The sequence below is a fragment of the Pimephales promelas genome, chromosome 10 (genome assembly GCF_988280905.1).
Source record: "Pimephales promelas chromosome 10, fPimPro1.hap1.1, whole genome shotgun sequence".
Taxonomy (NCBI): Eukaryota; Metazoa; Chordata; class Actinopteri; order Cypriniformes; family Leuciscidae; genus Pimephales; species Pimephales promelas.
Window position 1 is genome coordinate 21440282 of NC_142778.1, and position 19026 is coordinate 21459307.

Below are 19026 nucleotides of genomic sequence, written 5' to 3' on the forward strand. Positions count from 1 at the left end.
TAAAAATATAATATTAAGAGTACATAGCGTAAAGAATACACATTATTACTAAGACCTGACAGTGATCTAGGAAGATTGATTAAGGATATGTGCGCGCAAACATTAAACATACTGATGTGTCATTCTCGGATATTTCAAGGCACACGCGCCCTCGGTTCTTCATTTGCACAGACTCGCTCTGAAACACGACGTTCACCTGAGAGTTCGTTCAAATGCCAACCACAAACACAGAGTCAAAGAGTCTTACATAAACATGTTTAAAGGAATAGTTCGCTCAAAAAATTCAAGCCATTATTTACTCACCCTCATAATGCCGTTCTAAACCTGAATGACATGCGTGAAGCGTTGGTTCATACAACTTCAGCGCTATCATTCTATAAAAAACATCTGTGTTCTCCAGATGAAAGTCATCATGTTTGAAACCTGATGGTGTTTTTTTTTAGGTGAACTATTCCTTTAAAATGAAAGCAGCCTACAACAACAGAACTATTAAGATCTACTCCCAATTATTTTTGCTCATATACGTGTGTTGGTGGGCAGAACTGGAAACATAAATGCTGTGGAAACGTAAGTGCAAACAAATCAGCACTGAAATAAAATCAGTACCGGGCCTAAGGGCTACAGCAAACAGAGACTGATCAAGACTGAACACACACATTCTTGTTCATCTTTGTGAAGACATTCATTGACACAATGCAATATCTAGCTCTTACCCTAAACGTACCCTGTTTATACCTGGTATTAAAGGGATACTACACTTTTTTTGGAAATAGGCTCATTTTACCACTCCCCCAAAGTTAAACAGTCGAGTTTTACCGTTTTCGAATCCGTTCAGACGATTTTCTGATATTTAGAAGAATATCAGTAACCAGACAGTTTCTGCTCTCATTGACTTCCATAGTATATTTTTTTCCTACTATGGAAGTCAATGAGACCAGAAACTGTCTGGTTACTTCTATTCTTCTAAATATCAGAAAATCGGGTGATTGCATTCGAAAATGGTAAAACTCAACTGTGTAACTCTGGGAGAGTGGTAAAATAAGCCTATTTCCAAAAAAAGTGGAGTATTCCTTTAAGATGCGTTTTGGTCAATCGAATTACAAGTGGACGTGTAAATGGGGTCTAAAACGTTTTGAGCTTATCAAAAACAGAGTTAATCAAAAACACATTTGACCAGATTCTTTTCGTAGTGAAAACAGTCATGTGGTCGAATGTTTACACAAAAGAGCGCCTAATGTCCACCTACTGACATAATAATGCGTAAATATTATGGGAAGCGTGCTAGTCAGATGGGATTTAACTTGTCCGTGCGGCACTTCTGTCGCACGGCGCTCCGCTTTATTCCTATGGGTGACGTCATGCGACTTTAACGCGCTCGCAAAGCATGGAAAGGCGGCGCTTCATTTGGGAAAAATGCTGCGCGTCAAAAAGCTGGCCGATGCCCATCTTTATGCAAATGAATTCCGTTGAACGTGCCACGACTATCCAATAGAAGTAGAGCATATGGAGACGGGGGCAATTCTCTCACAGATCCCCTGTTCTAGACTGGCCGCTGGCTCAAAACCACGCTCATAGCGGTAAACTTGAGGAACGCCCATCAAAGTACAATGTGGGAAGGCGTCGTGACAACACGTGACTGTCGTGTCGGACAAGTGGATCTCTACCGTTAAGCTGCATTCACACTACACACGACAACATTCATTTTCAATGGTGAGTGGGCGACTTCCGGCGACACGCGCGGTCACGACCATTGGCGACCGGTGGGGCGTGTCCAGCGACGCAACAAAGTTGAGAAATGTTTAACTTTATGCAAATGACGAGCGATTTTCGCGAGCGACAACCAATAGAAGTGAAGTCAGTGGAGCGCGTCACTCTTCAGTGCTGAGTCTGACCGAGGCAAGTTGAACGAGAAGCTAATTTTAGCAGTCAGAAACTGTCCTATAATTTATGATGTATCTCCATGTACATAAAGTGGTGTTCACCGTAGTGACTCTGTGACTGAATGGTTTTGGGAACCCAGAAAGACTGGTATTTCCCCATTTGCTACAGTTAAATAGCCGCGATGGCAAAGAACACTCACTGTTTCTTGTTCATCTTTAATATTATTCATTTTAAGGTACTGATTCCATTTATATTTAGACTTTTCCTTCCCAAATAAATGTTTGAAGAGGCAATAAAACGTATTTTTTGTCTAACATAGAGTAACTTCTTGAATGTCACTCACAAAGAGTAACTTCTTAAATGTCACTCACAAACATTACTAGGCAACCAGTAGTGGGGAACTTCCAGCGCAGCCACTGGCGACCTGCAGCGACAAAGTCGCATGTAGTGTGAACGGGGCTTTAAACATTGTCAGCTGGAGTCCCAAGTTTGGTTTGAAGACAAAAAACATACCAAGCACAATGTTCTCTCACCACTCCTGATTTCACTCATCGCATTCGGCGTGGTCTTCAGAGAAGAAACTTCTTTCCGTCATCTTTGGTCGTGTTGAGACGGATTAAAATACCAGGTGTAAACAGAAATGTGTCCTTGTGATCCGAATTGACCAAAACACAGATTGATCCAAATGCCTAACCCTAAACCGGATTCTAACCGGATTTTTCCCTAAATTCAAGTCTTGACCCTCAAACAGGCCTTTAAGGTCCAATCGGATGGTCTAAAACTCAAACCAGTCCTCACAAAGATATTTGTACAAAAAAAAAAAACACACACACACAAACACACACTTGATATCATGCCTTGTTCTAAATAGAAAACACTGGTTTTGAAACATCACGCCTGTCAACGTACCAAGCATTTTTATGCATATACGTGAGAATCCATCAACGGATCTCCATCTTATTCTAGTTCCACAACGCCAAACACGCACACAGACTGTAGTGGGGGCGCTCTCACAGGGTTCAAAGGTCAGTGCTCCAACAGTGAGGATGTCTTCATTAAAAAAGACATGAAATCATTCAGAGTACCGCTCATGCTCAAACTAAAAAGAGCCACTGAACTACACTGCAGATCGATGGGAACAGCAAATGGCAAAACAGGGAAACCACAGCATTTAACATTTCTTGAGCGGAGTAACGGTTTTCATGGGGATGGAGGCGAGTCAAACGCTGTTACATTGGGCCGTTACTACTGGAGTCGCCCCTGCAGAATGAGACATTTTTAGGTTTTAAATACATGTCCAGTAATTTCCTATGGAAGAACACTCAAATGTATCTATTTACTTCTGCTCCTTGGGCGACTGTGTAGCAGTGATGGGTATCGCCATGGTTCCTGTTGCTATGACATCTGTTGCTTTGGCATTAGTGTCACTGCAAGACAGTGGAAGCAACCAATAAGAGGATATCACTGTGCACATTTTGTCATATTAAGTCTCGAGTCAATGTCAAGCTGCTAAATTTTCAACAACCGTCTGCAAACAATTTAGTAATGCTTAGACTGAGTGTGATGTGTATTAGTGTTTTATTTATTATTAACAACCCCAAACTTTTTGCACAAGAATTAAGAAATGAATGTATTAAATTAAAACATTACATAATTGTATTATGTAATGATAATAATATAATGTTTAAAAGCACAATAATGCTTTTAAAAAGCGTAAATGTTTTACCTGTTGTTTGCATCGAAGGCGAGTGTAATGCTCTCCTTGGCGACGCTCTCTGTGATGATGTTGGCTCGGTCTTCTTCCTCACTGTCTGAGCCACTGGAGCTGCTGTCGGACGCCACCAGCGGAGCCTTCCTCGCCCCACACACACTCCACACGCACGCTGACGAGCCTTTCACTGCAACACACACATGCTATCAACTCATGTTCATGGACCAATTCAAGAACATTAAGAACAAACTGTTACTCAAAAAAAAAAAAAAAAAAAAAAATACACTTTAGAATCAATCCTCCGTTTATTCGAACACATCACAATTTACACCACCCCGGTTACCGCTCAAACAACAACCATACTTCCGGGAACTTCATAATAAGAGTCCCCCTTTTCTTTTAGTAAACAGTCATGTGAAATCGTAAACAATATTCAGCACAGAGGTATAATGTACATTAACACATTTTTTTTTACTGACTTAAACTTAACACAAACAACAGTATCTTAAATATGCAAACAATAAATATTATATTATTATTAAAAATAATATATGTTTGCGCAAATGTTTAAGTGAAATGCAACTTTTAACATTTAAATAGTGAGTCAAATCGTAAGACCATGTTCTTGGTCTTACCCTGATTCACTAAGCCTATTAAAAGGGTTTATATTTTAGACCTAGTCAGATTGAGATCCTTTCCATTTAATCTGGTTATATCTCTTACATCTAGTAGTAGTGAATGTTTTATGAGCAGTGTGATAATCATATACATCAGCATTCAATGCATGCATCACTAGCTAGAGGGTCAAAAGTTATATAGTGTATCTTTTAATAATGATTACCAACAACACCAAACCATTTTGCATAAAATAAATATTCTTAATAAGACTAGAGCATTTAGGAGAAATTAATGTATTAAATAATAATATTGGTATAATAATAAAATATAACAATAATGAACCATTAACAGCTAAATTTAAATAATTAAACTATTCATATATTATTATAAAAAATAAATACCAAACTTTTATAATATTTTGGTAAAAAAAAAAAACCAAAAAAAAAAACGAATATTCTTTATAAGACTAAAAGCACTTAGACATTAATTTGTCAAACTAAAACTACATAAATTACAGTTGTATAATTGTAATATTTCTTAAAGGACAAGTTTGGTATTTTACACTTAAAGCCCTGTTTTAAGATTGTTTGAAATTTGGACACGTGCTGCAGGCCCAAGAATTTGTTTCTGTGGCTGCACCCCAACAACAACAACAAAAAACCCAAATGTAAGAATTTAGTATAAATAGGAATGACGCACAAAAAAAAAATGACATGAATACACTTTTAAATAAATAAGCAAGTAAACCACTCACTTTCTTCATTTTGGCTCTGTTTGTTTGGATTTTCCGAGTCCACCGGTGAACTGCATCTGGGTCCAGCATCTGAACTGTAGAACACCAGAACGATTAGCATGACCTGGATACACAATATCAACTAAAACACAGTCTCTCCCTCACCAGCAGAAAGGTTGGAAGTCAGTGAAAGTCGCCCATCCCTTATCTTCCACCTCACTGAGCTGGGCGGTAGAGCTTCCCCACACGTTAGAGCCCGTATCTACAGCGATACTAGGAAAATCCTGACAGCTGAAGTCATCTTCAAAACTCGCTGTCCATCCAGGACCTGCTGGGTTATAATCGTTTTTCCATTCAGTTATTATATGAGATCAGGTGGGAGATCTAAATCTAGATCGTGTGAGCTGTGAGCTTACTCTGCGGATCGCTGGACTGCTTATCCATGTCCTGGTTCTGGATCTTGTCTGGAGTTTGTTTGGTCTCTGGAAACCACTCCATGTCAGGTGATCCCAGACGCCTGCGAGAGCCACCGTCCACCTCACTCTTCTGAGGATTGGTCACCAGTCCAAACCTATTAAAAAAGAAACAATACACGGCAGTCAGAGCAGTCAATGTTTAGAGTGTGGGTGCAAGTGTGTCTGTGTGTTTTATGAACCTGCTTCTGGATTTCACTTGTGTTGCATAGTTGATTTCTTTATCCTCCCAAATATCTTCCTCCTCCTCGGGATCTTCAAACGGTCGTATTCGCTCCTTTGTGCAAGTCTCAAAGATAGCAGAGCTCTTCTGAGAGAGGAGAGAAACAGGAAGGGTAATAACAACAGTGAGAAAGGAAGAGTGTGAATAAGAAAAAAAAAATAAGAAGAATATAGAACAATTAATATTAATATTAATAATATAAAGAATAAAGAAAGAATAAAACAGGACTCACCCCCTTGTCCCCCAGGTTAAAGCTGATCTCAGAGATTCGATCAAATGTGGCACTGCAGGAAAAACAGACAGAAACTACAGTTTAAATCTGCTAAAATCATGAATTTAAATTAAATTAATTTATATTTTAATATTAAATAAAAAAATCATCTTATTATGGTAGATTTACATTATCAAGGATTAAAGAACATGCAGTTTTTAAACATAAGATTTAGACAAATATTTATATATAATAGTTGAATCTACATTTAACTCTAAATCTAACCCTTTGCGCAGGAATCACCTGATGTTGCCGTCATGCTCTCCGAACTCATCGCCATTCAAACCAAACTGATCAACAAAGTTTGCCGTCATCTGCTGAATCTGATAATCTGAGAACACCTGTTAAGAGAAAGATGTGTATTAAAGGTGAATTGTGGATTGTCATTTTTTTAATTTCACAGCACATGTCTTTGTGCAAACTCTCACCAGGTCTGCAGTGTTCTTCTTGTTAGTTTCCATTAGTGTTTCATTCACAAACTGCTCCCAGCGAGCTTTATAGTCCTCTGGTAGCTCTGTCAAACACAGACATACCAAACATTTTAAAACAAAGAATGTTTGTTAAAAAAATTATATCATTCAAAAGTTTGGGGTCAGTAAGATTTTTTTAAAAGCAATTAATTCTGTTATTCAGCAAAAAATGCATTAAAATTAAAATTATGTCATCAACGACTCACCCTCATGTCGTCCCAAACCCGTAAGACCTACGTTCATCTTTGGAACACAGTTTAAGAAATTTATGATTTAGTCCGAGTGAGATTTCTGAGATTTCTCGAAATTTCGAGAGATTTCTGTCCCTCCTTTGAAAATGTGTACGGTATACTGTCCTTATCCAGAAAGGAATTAAAGACATCATCAAAGTAGTCCATGTGACATCAGTGGGTTAGTTACAATGTTTTGAAGCATCAAAATACATTTTGGTCCAAAAATAACAAAAACTACTACTTTATTCAGCATTGTATTGTCTTCCTGTTCTGCTGTCAGTCCGCGTTCAGTGACGCTGCTGACGTAAGACGCTGCTGATGTGATATCTGGTGCGCCCGAGCTTCGTTTACTGTCTGAGGGAGCGCACGCTGTAAACAAAACAATCTTCACAAACATGTCTAAGGATTTCAACACACAGGAAGACTTGCATTTTTTTGCCCAGCCATATTTATTTGAACCCGAATACACGGACGCACCAGATACACGTCAGCACGTCACTGAACGCGGATCCACAACAGAACCAGTGTTCTGCCGATTTTTGCTGCCTTGTCGAAAAATGCTACCGTAGCGCGAATTGATCACAGAATGCCGATTAAAATCGTATGAAATACAATTATAATACAATTCTAAGTTATGAGTAGCTACTGTATACTGTAGACTACTGTTTTTATTTTTAAAACGGTGTGAAAAGTAAAAATTATCATAAAATATTCATCTTTGACTTGTCAAAGTACACCTTTGAAACTTTCAGTTATTCCTTTTCAGCTGGCTGACCATACAAATATTCATATGGTAGTAAGCATTTTTCAAAGGGAAATTATACATTATAACAGGAAAATGTACCTTTTGTAAAAAAAAAAAAAAAAACAAAAAAAAAACTGCACATGCGCATAACCAGTAAGTAGCAAATCTCGATGGGTAGCATGAATTGTCAGAACGCCGGAAGACAATACAATGCTGAATAAAGTCGTAGTTTTTGTTATTTTTGGACCGAAATGTATTTTCAATGCTTCAAAACATTCTAACTAACCCACTGATGTCACATGGACTACTTTGATGATGTCTTTATTTCCTTTCTGGACAAGGACAATATATCGTACATGCATTTTAAAAGGAGGGACAGAAAGCTCTCGGACTAAATCTAAAATATCTTAAACAGTATCCCGAAGATGAAGGGAGGTCTTACGGGCTTGGGACGACATGAGGGTGAGTCAATACATGTGGCGAGCAGGACGAGGTGAGGCCGGTGGCATGATTACTAATGAGAGTAAGCATAAATGGAGGAAAAATGACAGTGAAGAGCAACAAGACCGGTGCATCGCGCAGGTATCGCTAATCAGTAATCACGGCCCTCGGCCTCGTCCTGCTCGCCACAATACAGCACACACACAGAGTGTTAGCTACCCTTTAATAGTTGTGTGATTTGGGTCTGTTCTTGTTCTCTCTCTGCATTCTGCACAACCGTGTTGGCAATCCTGGTCAGGTGACCCATATATCCTCTTCTCATGCCTCCAGCTTCCCTATAACATGCACACAGAGATAAAAGATCAGAAGATACTCAACCAGCAAAAGCGTATCGACTCTTTAGCTCATAGATATTTTATAACTTTGTCCTTACTGTGTTTTGTCATTTTCTTCCCAAGCATCCAAAATCCTCTGAACCAGCCTGCAGTCCTTCAGTAGCTGCACACAAACAATTATATTTCAATGACGTATATATAGTGCATACTGTATTTCACAAGAGGAAACCTTTTCACTTTTTGACAATTAATAAGTCATAAGTTAGTAAATGTATTATATATGGTGTGTGTTTATGAGAACACAAATTTGTACAAAGAAATATGACAATGACATGTATAACTTTCTGTGTCCTCACAAACCTAATAGCTTAAAACATACTAATTGGTGTTTTTTTCTTTTTTTAAATGCAGAAAGTTTTGTGTGATGCGACAGGTTGTACAGTATAAAAACAATTAATCCTATGGAGAGTCCTGTAAACCACATTTACCAAAGCCAGTTTAAGTGTGTAATACAATTATATATATATATATATATATATATATATACACACACACCAAATAATTCACATGCATGTGTACATTTACCAAGTGAGTCAGATCTAGCAAGTGACTCAAGCTTGATTATTATTCTGCTAACATGGTAATATATGGTGCCTCACTACAGACAACTTATTTTTATATTACTTTATTACATGTTACCATATAAGACTATACAAAGCTTCAGTAAGTGAGGGTCATGCTTACATGCTTTATCAAGTCACAGCTTGTGAACATGTCAGATTTGTCTGAGTTTTGTGTTTCCAGCTGAATCTGATCTGGACTGTCATGCGTTTTTCCATTCTGTGTTGACTGGTTGAGGATGGCAGAGACACAGTGCTCCACTTGGATGTGTAGGAAGTTATTCCAGGAGAATTTAAAAAACAAGTCCTACAGAGAGAAACAGATTAAGAAAGAAAATGGAAATGTCTCTGAAAGAACTCCTTTGTTCACCAAGGCTCCATGTATTTGATCAAAAACAAAGTAAAACAGTAATAATGAGAAACATTTAGGGCTGTCAAACGATTAATCGCATCCAAAATAAAAGTTTGTGTTTACATAATATATGTGGGTGCACTGTGTATAATTATTTTATATATATATATATATATATATACACACACACATGCATGTATGTTTAAGTAAAGGGGAAAAAAATGATGTATAAAATATTTATATATATTGTAAATTATATATAAATCTATATACAGTATGAAAATATTTCTTAAATATATACAAGCATGTGTGTGTATTAATATATATATAAAATAATTATACACAGTGCACCCACATATATTATGTAAACACAAACTTTTATTTTGTATGCGATTAATCGCGATTAATCGTTTGACAGCCCTAGCAATATTAAAACTATTTAAAATAATTGTATTCAATTTTACTATATTTTAAATACATTTCATTTACTCCTCAGATGTTTTCAGCATCATTACTCCAATCATCAATACTTCAGTCACATGATGCTTAAAATCATTCTAATATGCAGATTTGTGCTGCTTCTTATTTTTGTGAAAACCTTTATGCGTTTCTTTTTAGGATTCTTTGATAAATATTAAGTTCAAAAGAACAGCATTTATCTGAAAGAGAATACTTTGTAACATTATAAATGTCTTTACTGTCACTTTTCATCAATTTAACGCATCCTTGCTGAATAAACGTAATCATTTCTTAAAAAAAAAAAAAAAACTAAATAAGTAAAATGAATAATTTCTTACAAGAAAAAAAAATTAAACTAATAATATCAAATTGTCTAATTTCCAGATCAAACTGTAAAGTATTTAACAAATGATTGGCTCTAAGAAAGGAAACATCTTGTTTATTTGTTGACTTTGTAAGCAAGACTAAGGATGACTCATACCAGCAGCAGGTTGATCATGTTCATCTGGCAGAGCTCCTGGTGGATTCTGGGAGCTCTGGTGTACAGGAGAGCAGCCATCAATCTGGACGCAGACAGCCGCGCGTTGCCAAACGGTTCCTCAAGAATGCCCATCGTGGTCAACATCACACATTTCTGAATGCAGACAGTCCAAAAACATCAACTTCCTCAATGTGACATCTTTCAGTCATTTGACTTTGTTTTAAGACTTGATAAAACCAAAGAAGCAGACCAACCTTGAGTGGGTTTAATAGAAGGTGGTGGAAGTGCTTTAGATGTGGTTGGATGCCCATTAAAATGCTGTTGTTAACAGTGTAAGACTTTTCCAATCCCTGAGAGCACGGGTCAGTCACCTGCTCAACACTGTTACACACACACATACATACATACATAAGAAACATTTTACATTTACATTGATTCATTTAGCTGACGCTTTTATCCAAAGCGACTTACAATTGCTATACATGTCAGAGGTCCCACACCTCTGGAGCAACTAGGGGTTAAGTGTGGATTACTCACAGTGGATTAGAACCTGGGTCTCTCACACCAAAGGCATGCGTCTAATCCACTGCGCCATCACCACCCCAATCATAACAGTGATTATGTGTGTGTATGTCTGTGTGTGATTAAATGCATTTGTATTACTCACCCAGGTCTCTGAGTTTCCAACAATGTGAGTAACACTTGCGTTCCATAGACGATGCACATTTCACTCTTTTCTCCTTCAAACATGTTCTTCAATAGGGCCTCCACATTCTGCTGTCTGAAACAGCACCCGGAGACTTTAGTTTAGTTCATCGGTTCAAGCATAAAGTCCATTCCAAGACATGAAAACTGACTGAACACAGTGAAAGCGAACACACACACACTCACAGCTCTAGTGTTGTGAGCAAAGGGTCGGCCTCTGAAGCGTCCTGTAGCAGACTGGCCTGATCTCTGCTCAGACGGATGATGTCACACAGGGTCTGAGATGCGTTCGACTGCCTCTAAACACACATTTAAGTATTTGAGTCATCTTTCATGTCTATTTATTTAGATTTGTAAGATGGAATTAAATGATTTATGTCGTATAAGGACTGGGACAAAAACACAGTATAACTATCATACTTAAAGGTATAGTTTACCCAAAAATGAAATTATTAAAGTCCCCTTGGGTTGAAAATCAATCTTTTAAATGTTGTTTATATGGTGTTTTTAATATGCTTTAAAACAAACCATGTCCAAATGCATGTTAATACCGTTTCTGAGTTTTTTCTACAAAAGACAGTCTCAAAAATGTGTTAAATCGACTGTTTGGTTTCCGACATTCTTCAAAATATCTTCTTTTGTGTTTAGCAGAAGAAAAAATCATACAGTTTTGGAAAAACATAGAATAAACTATCCCTTTTAAGGCAAGAGATTTAAATGAGTACTTAACGGTATGTATCAGACTTTGTCATGCAATTCATTCGCTAGTAAAACTCTAGTGATGTCTGACCTCATCGTCACTGCGAGGGTGTATCAGCTCAATGAGTCTCTGGATCAGCCTCTCTTCATTCAGCCACTGAAAACAGACAACATGAAAATAAAATAAAAAAATACACACAGATACAGGCGTTTATTTCGTTTGATTTTTATTAAAACTAAAGATTACAGTTTTTACTTTTTGTTTTAAGAAAGTCCCATTAAAATTGATTGTTTTTGAAAATATCATTTCATTTCATTTATGTTTTCCCCTATGCCACATTTTAAGTATAAATTCAATGCAAATTTTTAAAAAATATGAATTATTGTAATTATTAATTAACTATGATGAGATATACAAGACCTAAAATCATCAAAAACCCTTTCAATTTTATAAACACTACCATTCAAAGTTTGGGGGTCAGTAAGATTTTTTAGTTTTACCCAAGGACATATTAAATTTATCAACAATGTGAGTAAAGACATTTATTGTGTTACAAAAGATTTCTATTTCAAGCAAATGCCATTTTTATAAAAACTTTCAATTCATCAAAGAATCTTGAAAAATAAAATGCATCAGTTTCCACCAAAACGGCCAAACTGTTTTAATAATAATAAATGAGCAGCAAATCAACATATTAAAATGATTTATTAATATTTCTATAATAGACACTTTGTCTTGTAAATCAGCTTGTTGAATGCACTCACACTAAGCACTTCCTGTCTGAGACAAGCAGGCTCCACGCTGCTAATGAGACGCAACACCAGATCCATCATGGCCGACGTGTCCAAGTGTTTCAACACCTGCCCTATAAAATCCTCTTTTTTCTTTAGGAAACCAATCATCTGATGAAAAAATTGAATCAACAAAGATCAGGATAAAAAAAAAACAATCATGCAAATACAAATCAATGAATTTCAAAGGAACAGAGATGCATGTTTGCGCACCTGCTCTGTCTTGCGGGTGATGAGGTTGCCAACAGTTTTACTGAAGAACGAGGCCAGTAGAGGGTTCAGCGGTGGCGTCTGCTCTAGGAAGTTATAGAGTGTCTTCAGCAGAGACTCGTCTCCACCAACTTTATCGTTGATGAGGGACACATCGCATGTCAACAACTCGCATGCTACATTAGCATACCTGCATGAGAGAAAAACATATGCAACAAGTGGATGACCAAGATATCTTAAATAGATTCAACATACACTGCAAATTTCAAGATTGTAATTGTTTTATAAACACTTTGTTATACTAGTTGAAACTCTCTTCACATCCTGATAGCAATAAATAATAGGTCTGATAACAAATAATAACAGATCTGTGGAAGTCACAGGACCAAAAATGTTCGTCGATCAATCATTGCATTTGGTCCGAATGCAATGATACAATGTCCTATACACATATCTATTTTCAAACCTCCACACACATCACACACCATCAGTGAGTTCTGTAAAACTATTAACCGTTTATCCTCCGCTTAAATCTCCACAACCGGAAATGGACGAGCATCCTTGCGTCAAATGCGGAACTTATGCGTGCATATAGCCCTTTGCTAGCCTGTCCAAAATTGCCTACCCTACCTTTAATGGCAGCACAACCACATGAATAAATGTTTACTAAATTCACTGCAAAAAAGTTAAATGTGTGTTATCCATTGCAAGATTGTCGTTAAATGTTTGAATGGACAAGTCGCAACACTGTTGCTTATCATACAAGGCGGTGCAATAATCGGCCAATCTGATAATCTCAATATGGCCAAAAATCGGTTGTTTAATGGTCAAATTATTACTATTTAATCAAGCCTTGTTATGGTTAACTAAACCTATTATTAATGTATTTTAAAATCTAATAACTCTTTATATATATATGAAGAGTTCAGATGCAAAAGTCTCTAAGTGCCATTTGAAATTTTCTTCTAGAATGATCATTTTTATCAAGCTTGTATATTTAAGTTCAGTGATTTCACTTAAATGGCGATGATAATTACCTATTAATTGTTATTTAAGTGAAATTACTGAACTTAAATATACAAGTTTGATAAAAATCATCATTAAAGAAGAAAATTTCAAATGGCATTTAGAGGCTTTTGCATCTGAACTCTTCATATATATATATATATATATATATATATATAACAATCTTTGAAATGTTTTCCTTGCCAACTAACTGAAATTGGAATTGAAGTACTAAAATTACTAAAAATAAAAATAAATTCAAGCTAAATAAAAAAATTACAAAATCTTAATTACAAAAGCACACAGCTTTACTAAAACTTAAAGTAAAATAAAAAAAAATGAAAACTGAAGAATTAAAAATACTCAAAATATGAATAAATACTATAACAGCATATAAATAATACTGGGATACTACACAGACTGATTAACAAACAAATAATTTAATAATTGTTTGGATTAATTTATTCAAATTGCCATAAATTGTAAATAAATTATCTCATTAACTGTCTGATCTGTAAACCAGCCTGCTACATAATATCTAATTGGCCAAATATCGGTTGATTAAATTATGCTGTTCAAAATCTGTCAATTAATTGGACTGATTAACACCTTTTTTGTCCAAACAGTTTCAAAACTTTTATTTAAGAGGTGCTCAGAAAGTGCAGAGCATCCTTTCACTCACTTGTAGCGCACTTTCTCCTCCCGGTCAGTAGGGGGCTCGTGCGTGATGAGGTTGATAAGCTCCAGCATGCTGCTGTCTCGGGTGAGGAAGAGGAGGAGGCGCTGATTCTGGGCCTTGCACTCCTGTAGCACATCATCTTCATCCAGCAACTCCTGTAGGGTCACATCCTCCTTCTCCAAGAGCTTATCAACTTGAGATGAGTTGTGTAGGTCAAACTTCCAGAACATGACTGCAGCCTATAGAAGAAAGAAAGAGCGCCTGAGACAGACAGAGAGAGGATGTTAGTTACTCAAGCTGATGTTTTTAAAGGCTTTGCTAGCCTCTTGGTTTACCAAAAAGTCCAATTAGAAAATGCACCAGTAAAAAAGTGAATAGTAAAATAAAATACAGAGCAGGTGAAGGATCAACAGCAACTGTTAAACATTAGCGAGTCAGCTGTAATTACACTCTTGATGAGCAGCTAAAGAATCAATTGCATCAGTCAATTAAAGACTATTAGCTGATCTAATTTCATTTGCCTTCAGGTTGAACTGTACCACACTGAATCTTACATTGCTTAAATGTTTAGAGATGCACTTATCATTCTGATCTTTTACAAGCAAATTGGCCAATTGCGATACCGGTATTACCATCTAAACTTTTCTGAAGACTGTCAGTTGCCTTCAGAGATACATTCATATAAACCCCAACACCAATTCTTCCTATATTTCATGCATCGTAAACAATAAGCTTGTTGTGCCTAATACGGCATTTTCTCTGCTGCATTTTCATCTTTGTATTTGTCTTTGGTGTGTCCCATCGATTTCAGGCATGTGATAACACGTTTAAAGACTTAGTAATATTTCAACACTAGGGATGGCCCGATAACACTTTTTTCAAACCAATACGAGTACGAGTATTTACATTTGTGTACTTGCCGATACCGAGTATCGATACCGATATTTCTCCCGTAAAAGTAACTTTAGGCTCCCAGAAAACAAGACGGAAGACTATTTTAGAACACAGGTTAGAAGACTGTTTTTATTTTCTGTTTTTAACTTTACATTTTCCGTCGGAAAATGCGATTTTCTAGGCTGATATGAGGCTATACTCTCATTCCTGCATAATAATCAGGAAACTTCACTGTCGTACCATGAGTGCAGCAGGCGTAATGATACGACGCAGCGCCTGAAAATAGTGCCCAGCTTCAGACGTGACCGGGACTAAGTTTGTGTAGTCATCGCGCCTGCTTCACTCATGGTACGGCAGTAAAGTTTCTTGATTATTACGCAGGAATGAGAGTATAGTTCCTAGTCATATCAGCCTAGAAAATCACAACTTTACATTTTCCGTCTGTCTTCGTGCACGATGTTACTATAGAAGAGTCAAGTTTTAAATAGGAAAAATATCGAAACACTTTGGTAATTTTTTTGGGAGAAATGCTAATGGTCTTGTGCACTTCAATGATGTATGCTAAGCTATGCTAAAAGTGGTAACGCCAGAACCGGAGATCTGCTGAATGGATTCAAAAAAGGCAAAACTCAACAGTTTAACTCTGGGGGGGTTGTAAAATGAGCGTATTTCCAAAATAAGTGGAGTATCCCTTTAACTATGCCTCAGTCCACCTCGACAAAGCACTCGCGGCGGCCAGTTTCGTTTAACAAAATGTACATGGTATCGGCAAATACCACGAGTATGAGGACAGTATCGGCCCGATCCCCGATGCCAGTATCGGTATCAGGCCATCCCTATTCGACACACGTTGTAGGTTGCTAAAGGCTGCAATGAATATGGAAGGAATGCTGCAATAGAAAATCTAAAAATATCTCAGTGTTTGTACTCAACATTTCAAAATGGATGACCACAAACAGTGTTTCAGGCCAAAAGGAGGGGAAAAACTGAAAGAGAGCAAAATACTGTCGCATACAACAAAAGCTGTTGCCATAGTATTCCATTTTTACCATATAGTAGACATATCACGATACCATGATAAACCTACACCTTACAATTACTGTTCTGTTAATAACTCTCAGTCGATCCGACTATCCATGGGCGAGGATACAAAAATGCGGAAGTACTGTATAATCTGTAGTTTTCACGAAAGCCCTGGAGCTGTCAAAAGTCACGTCATCAGGTGAACTTTTGCTGACAAATAAACATGAATTTCTCTATCCAGGTAACAGAGAACGAATAAAAAATTGTTCGTTTACATACTACCAGCATTGTAACAATTCAAACTCAAAGTGGTTTGAAAATCAGCAAAGTTACACTTTAAGCACTAAATACCTTGAGGGAGATAGTGTGTTTCCTTGGTTGGGATGCAGAGACCAGTTTACACACATTGGTTTCCTAGATTGAGTGATCAGTGGTCAGATAACCCACCCATCCACAAGGGCTGCCTTACATTACAACACAGGCACCTGTAAGGACAAAGACAAGTCATCAGGAAATGACTGAGACAAGTGAGGAAAACAGTAATGAGTGGTGGTGAGGAAAGAATGCCATGTCACATCACGTTCTGTATTATGACTAGGACTCGTGATGAATAAAATCTCTTGTTTAAAACACACATGAAGGTGTTCACACAGCTACAGATAACAGCATGTTCCATTTTAGTTTTTTAATGGGATTAATCAGCAGTATGCAGCAGGTCAACTAGCCTATACCACATCATACAGTCTTACAGACCATTACTGCACTGCATATGAAGAGTTCAGATGCAAAAGCCTCTAAATGCCATTTGAAATTTTCTTCTAGAATGATCATTTTTATCAAGCTTGTATATTTAAGTTCAGTGATTTCACTTAAATGGCATTGATAATTACCTATTAATTGTTATTTAAGTGAAATTACTGAACTTAAATATACAAGTTTGACAAAAATCATCATTAAAGAAGAAAATTTCAAATGGCATTTAGAGGCTTTTGCATCTGAACTCTTCATATATTACAACACATTTATATAGAGCGCACTCACAGTGAGAAATACTTAAAACTAGAGGAAAGCATATATATATATATATATATCTCAATTTTTATGACTTATCCAGCACTAGATAGAGTTAGAACAAGACAGACAAAAATGTTAAATTGTAGTTCAAATGTATACAAAAATAAATATAAAATTTAAATATAGGCTAAATGTTGCTGTCTAAACATACATCTCTCTACTGTTTAAAATTGTATTGTTATTGTTATTTAATGTTATTGTGTAAAGCGAGGTTAACATTATGAACATCAATCAGCAAATACTAACTTAATTGAAATCTTGTGTGTATGGTGAACGTAAGGATTCTACAGAGATCATGTATGTGTGATCATCAAATCATACAGTCCACACACACACTTCAGGCCCACGCGTACTACGTGTGTGACAGGGCTACGGGCATTCAATGAAAATCAGACGACTGTATGAAGATAACGTTATTTTTCACTAAAATACGTAACGTTATTTATCTTAACGAGGCAAAATCAAATTCCTCATTCAAGATCAATGTCAGAGAGACACACAAACACACCGGCCTCGCTCAATGTCACTGCCCACAACCCAATCAAAACGCAGAAGCGAGACTCGAAACACCAATCAAATAGCTTAGAATTTGCATGCCGGTTTACTGGATATTGCAAAGCATTATAAATGCCTCCACTGTCAAAAGCTTTTAAATCGTATTAAACTTGTTTATTTGTAAACAAACATCATCAAGAGCCCAAGAATGTCGAGGCAGTTACTACGTACAGCTGTCGTATTTGATCTCAGAATATATGATAGGTGCATACACTTCAAGGTGAAAAGGCATTACTATTTAACATAGTCATCATGGTATATTGTTAATAATTGCTCATGTCACGTGAGTCAATATGCAGGACATAAACGCATCTGCACTCTTCATCAGAGACGATCGACCAGCATATGAACGCACATACATAGTAAAAACAGCATTAATGTGAACAAATAATCTGCTCTGAACTTAACTTACCAGAAACACTTTAAGATGTCAGACAAACAAACAGCAATCTGTGATAAGACCTGTTCTGTACGGTGTCAAAGGGCGAGGGAAGATGTGAGATATTTGTTACGATACATCGTCCTGCATCCATAGATCCCCAAACGTCCTACCTCCTCCAGCAACCCCGCTTCAGCACTGGCTGGCCCCTTCAGAGCTTTAAACTGTTAGCAGAAAAAGATTTGGACATTATTTCTCAAGTCAAAATGGCCGACAAGGAGACGTGGACGCGCACGCTGTGTGTGAACGCGCTTGGGCGATCGGTTCGATTTAGTTTTATGGGAAGAGTAAAATATTGCTAAATTAATTTATGACAATTTATAAAGTTGTATATGATATAAATATAAAAGTAGGTCAAAAATCTAATATAAAATGTTTTTTTTTCACCCACCAGGTTTTAGGAAGGAAATACTCAACTGAATTTGAAATGTAATTTTTTAAATATATATTATATTAGTATGTTACGCAGTGATTGTAACTTTTTAAACGTTTTAAAAAAAAAACCTTTTACTACTGGATACCAAAAACACAATTTCAATGTTTTATTTATTATTTATTTTACTTTTTGTAAAAAAAAAAAAAAAAAAAAGAAAAAGGGAAAAAGGAAAAAATAAATAAAAAAGGTGAACAGCTGAATACATTGTACATGGCCAGTATATTAAAATATTAGCACAAAATATGATTTTTTTTTATTAGTAATTAACTATTGAATTTAGGATATTCTAAAGACAAAATAGACATTTAAAAACAGATGCATACAGTATAGGTGTTTAATCAAAACTGTATTTGTGAGAGACATACAATGACACTGTAAAAGCAAATAACGAATATTATATTAATATATTACGCAGTGATTGTAACTTTTTAAACGTTAAAAAAAATCTTTTACTATTGGATACCAAAAA

At 36.4% G+C, this 19026-nt stretch overlaps 1 protein-coding gene across 2 annotated transcripts; it reads right to left on the bottom strand.

Moving 5' to 3' along the window:
• Positions 1-968: 968 nt before the first annotated feature.
• ppp6r2b (protein phosphatase 6, regulatory subunit 2b) lies at positions 969-18358 on the bottom strand. Of its 2 annotated transcripts, none has more exons than XM_039654456.2 (23): positions 18095-18358; positions 16405-16538; positions 14140-14397; positions 12456-12642; positions 12216-12353; positions 11542-11607; positions 10938-11050; positions 10714-10827; positions 10301-10427; positions 10047-10199; positions 8879-9061; positions 8233-8297; positions 8019-8134; positions 6339-6424; positions 6154-6251; positions 5872-5923; positions 5599-5726; positions 5360-5514; positions 5109-5271; positions 4965-5038; positions 3608-3779; positions 3222-3308; positions 969-3141 (listed from the first exon to the last, which is right to left on the bottom strand). In XM_039654456.2, exons 3-23 carry the CDS (start codon positions 14364-14366, stop codon positions 3111-3113), a joined length of 2535 nt encoding a protein of 844 aa, XP_039510390.2. In that variant the 5' UTR covers positions 14367-14397; positions 16405-16538; positions 18095-18358; the 3' UTR covers positions 969-3110. The 2 variants fall into 2 exon arrangements, with proteins under 2 accessions (XP_039510390.2, XP_039510388.2); XM_039654454.2 differs by having other exon boundaries at positions 5109-5274.
• Positions 18359-19026: the final 668 nt, after the last annotated feature.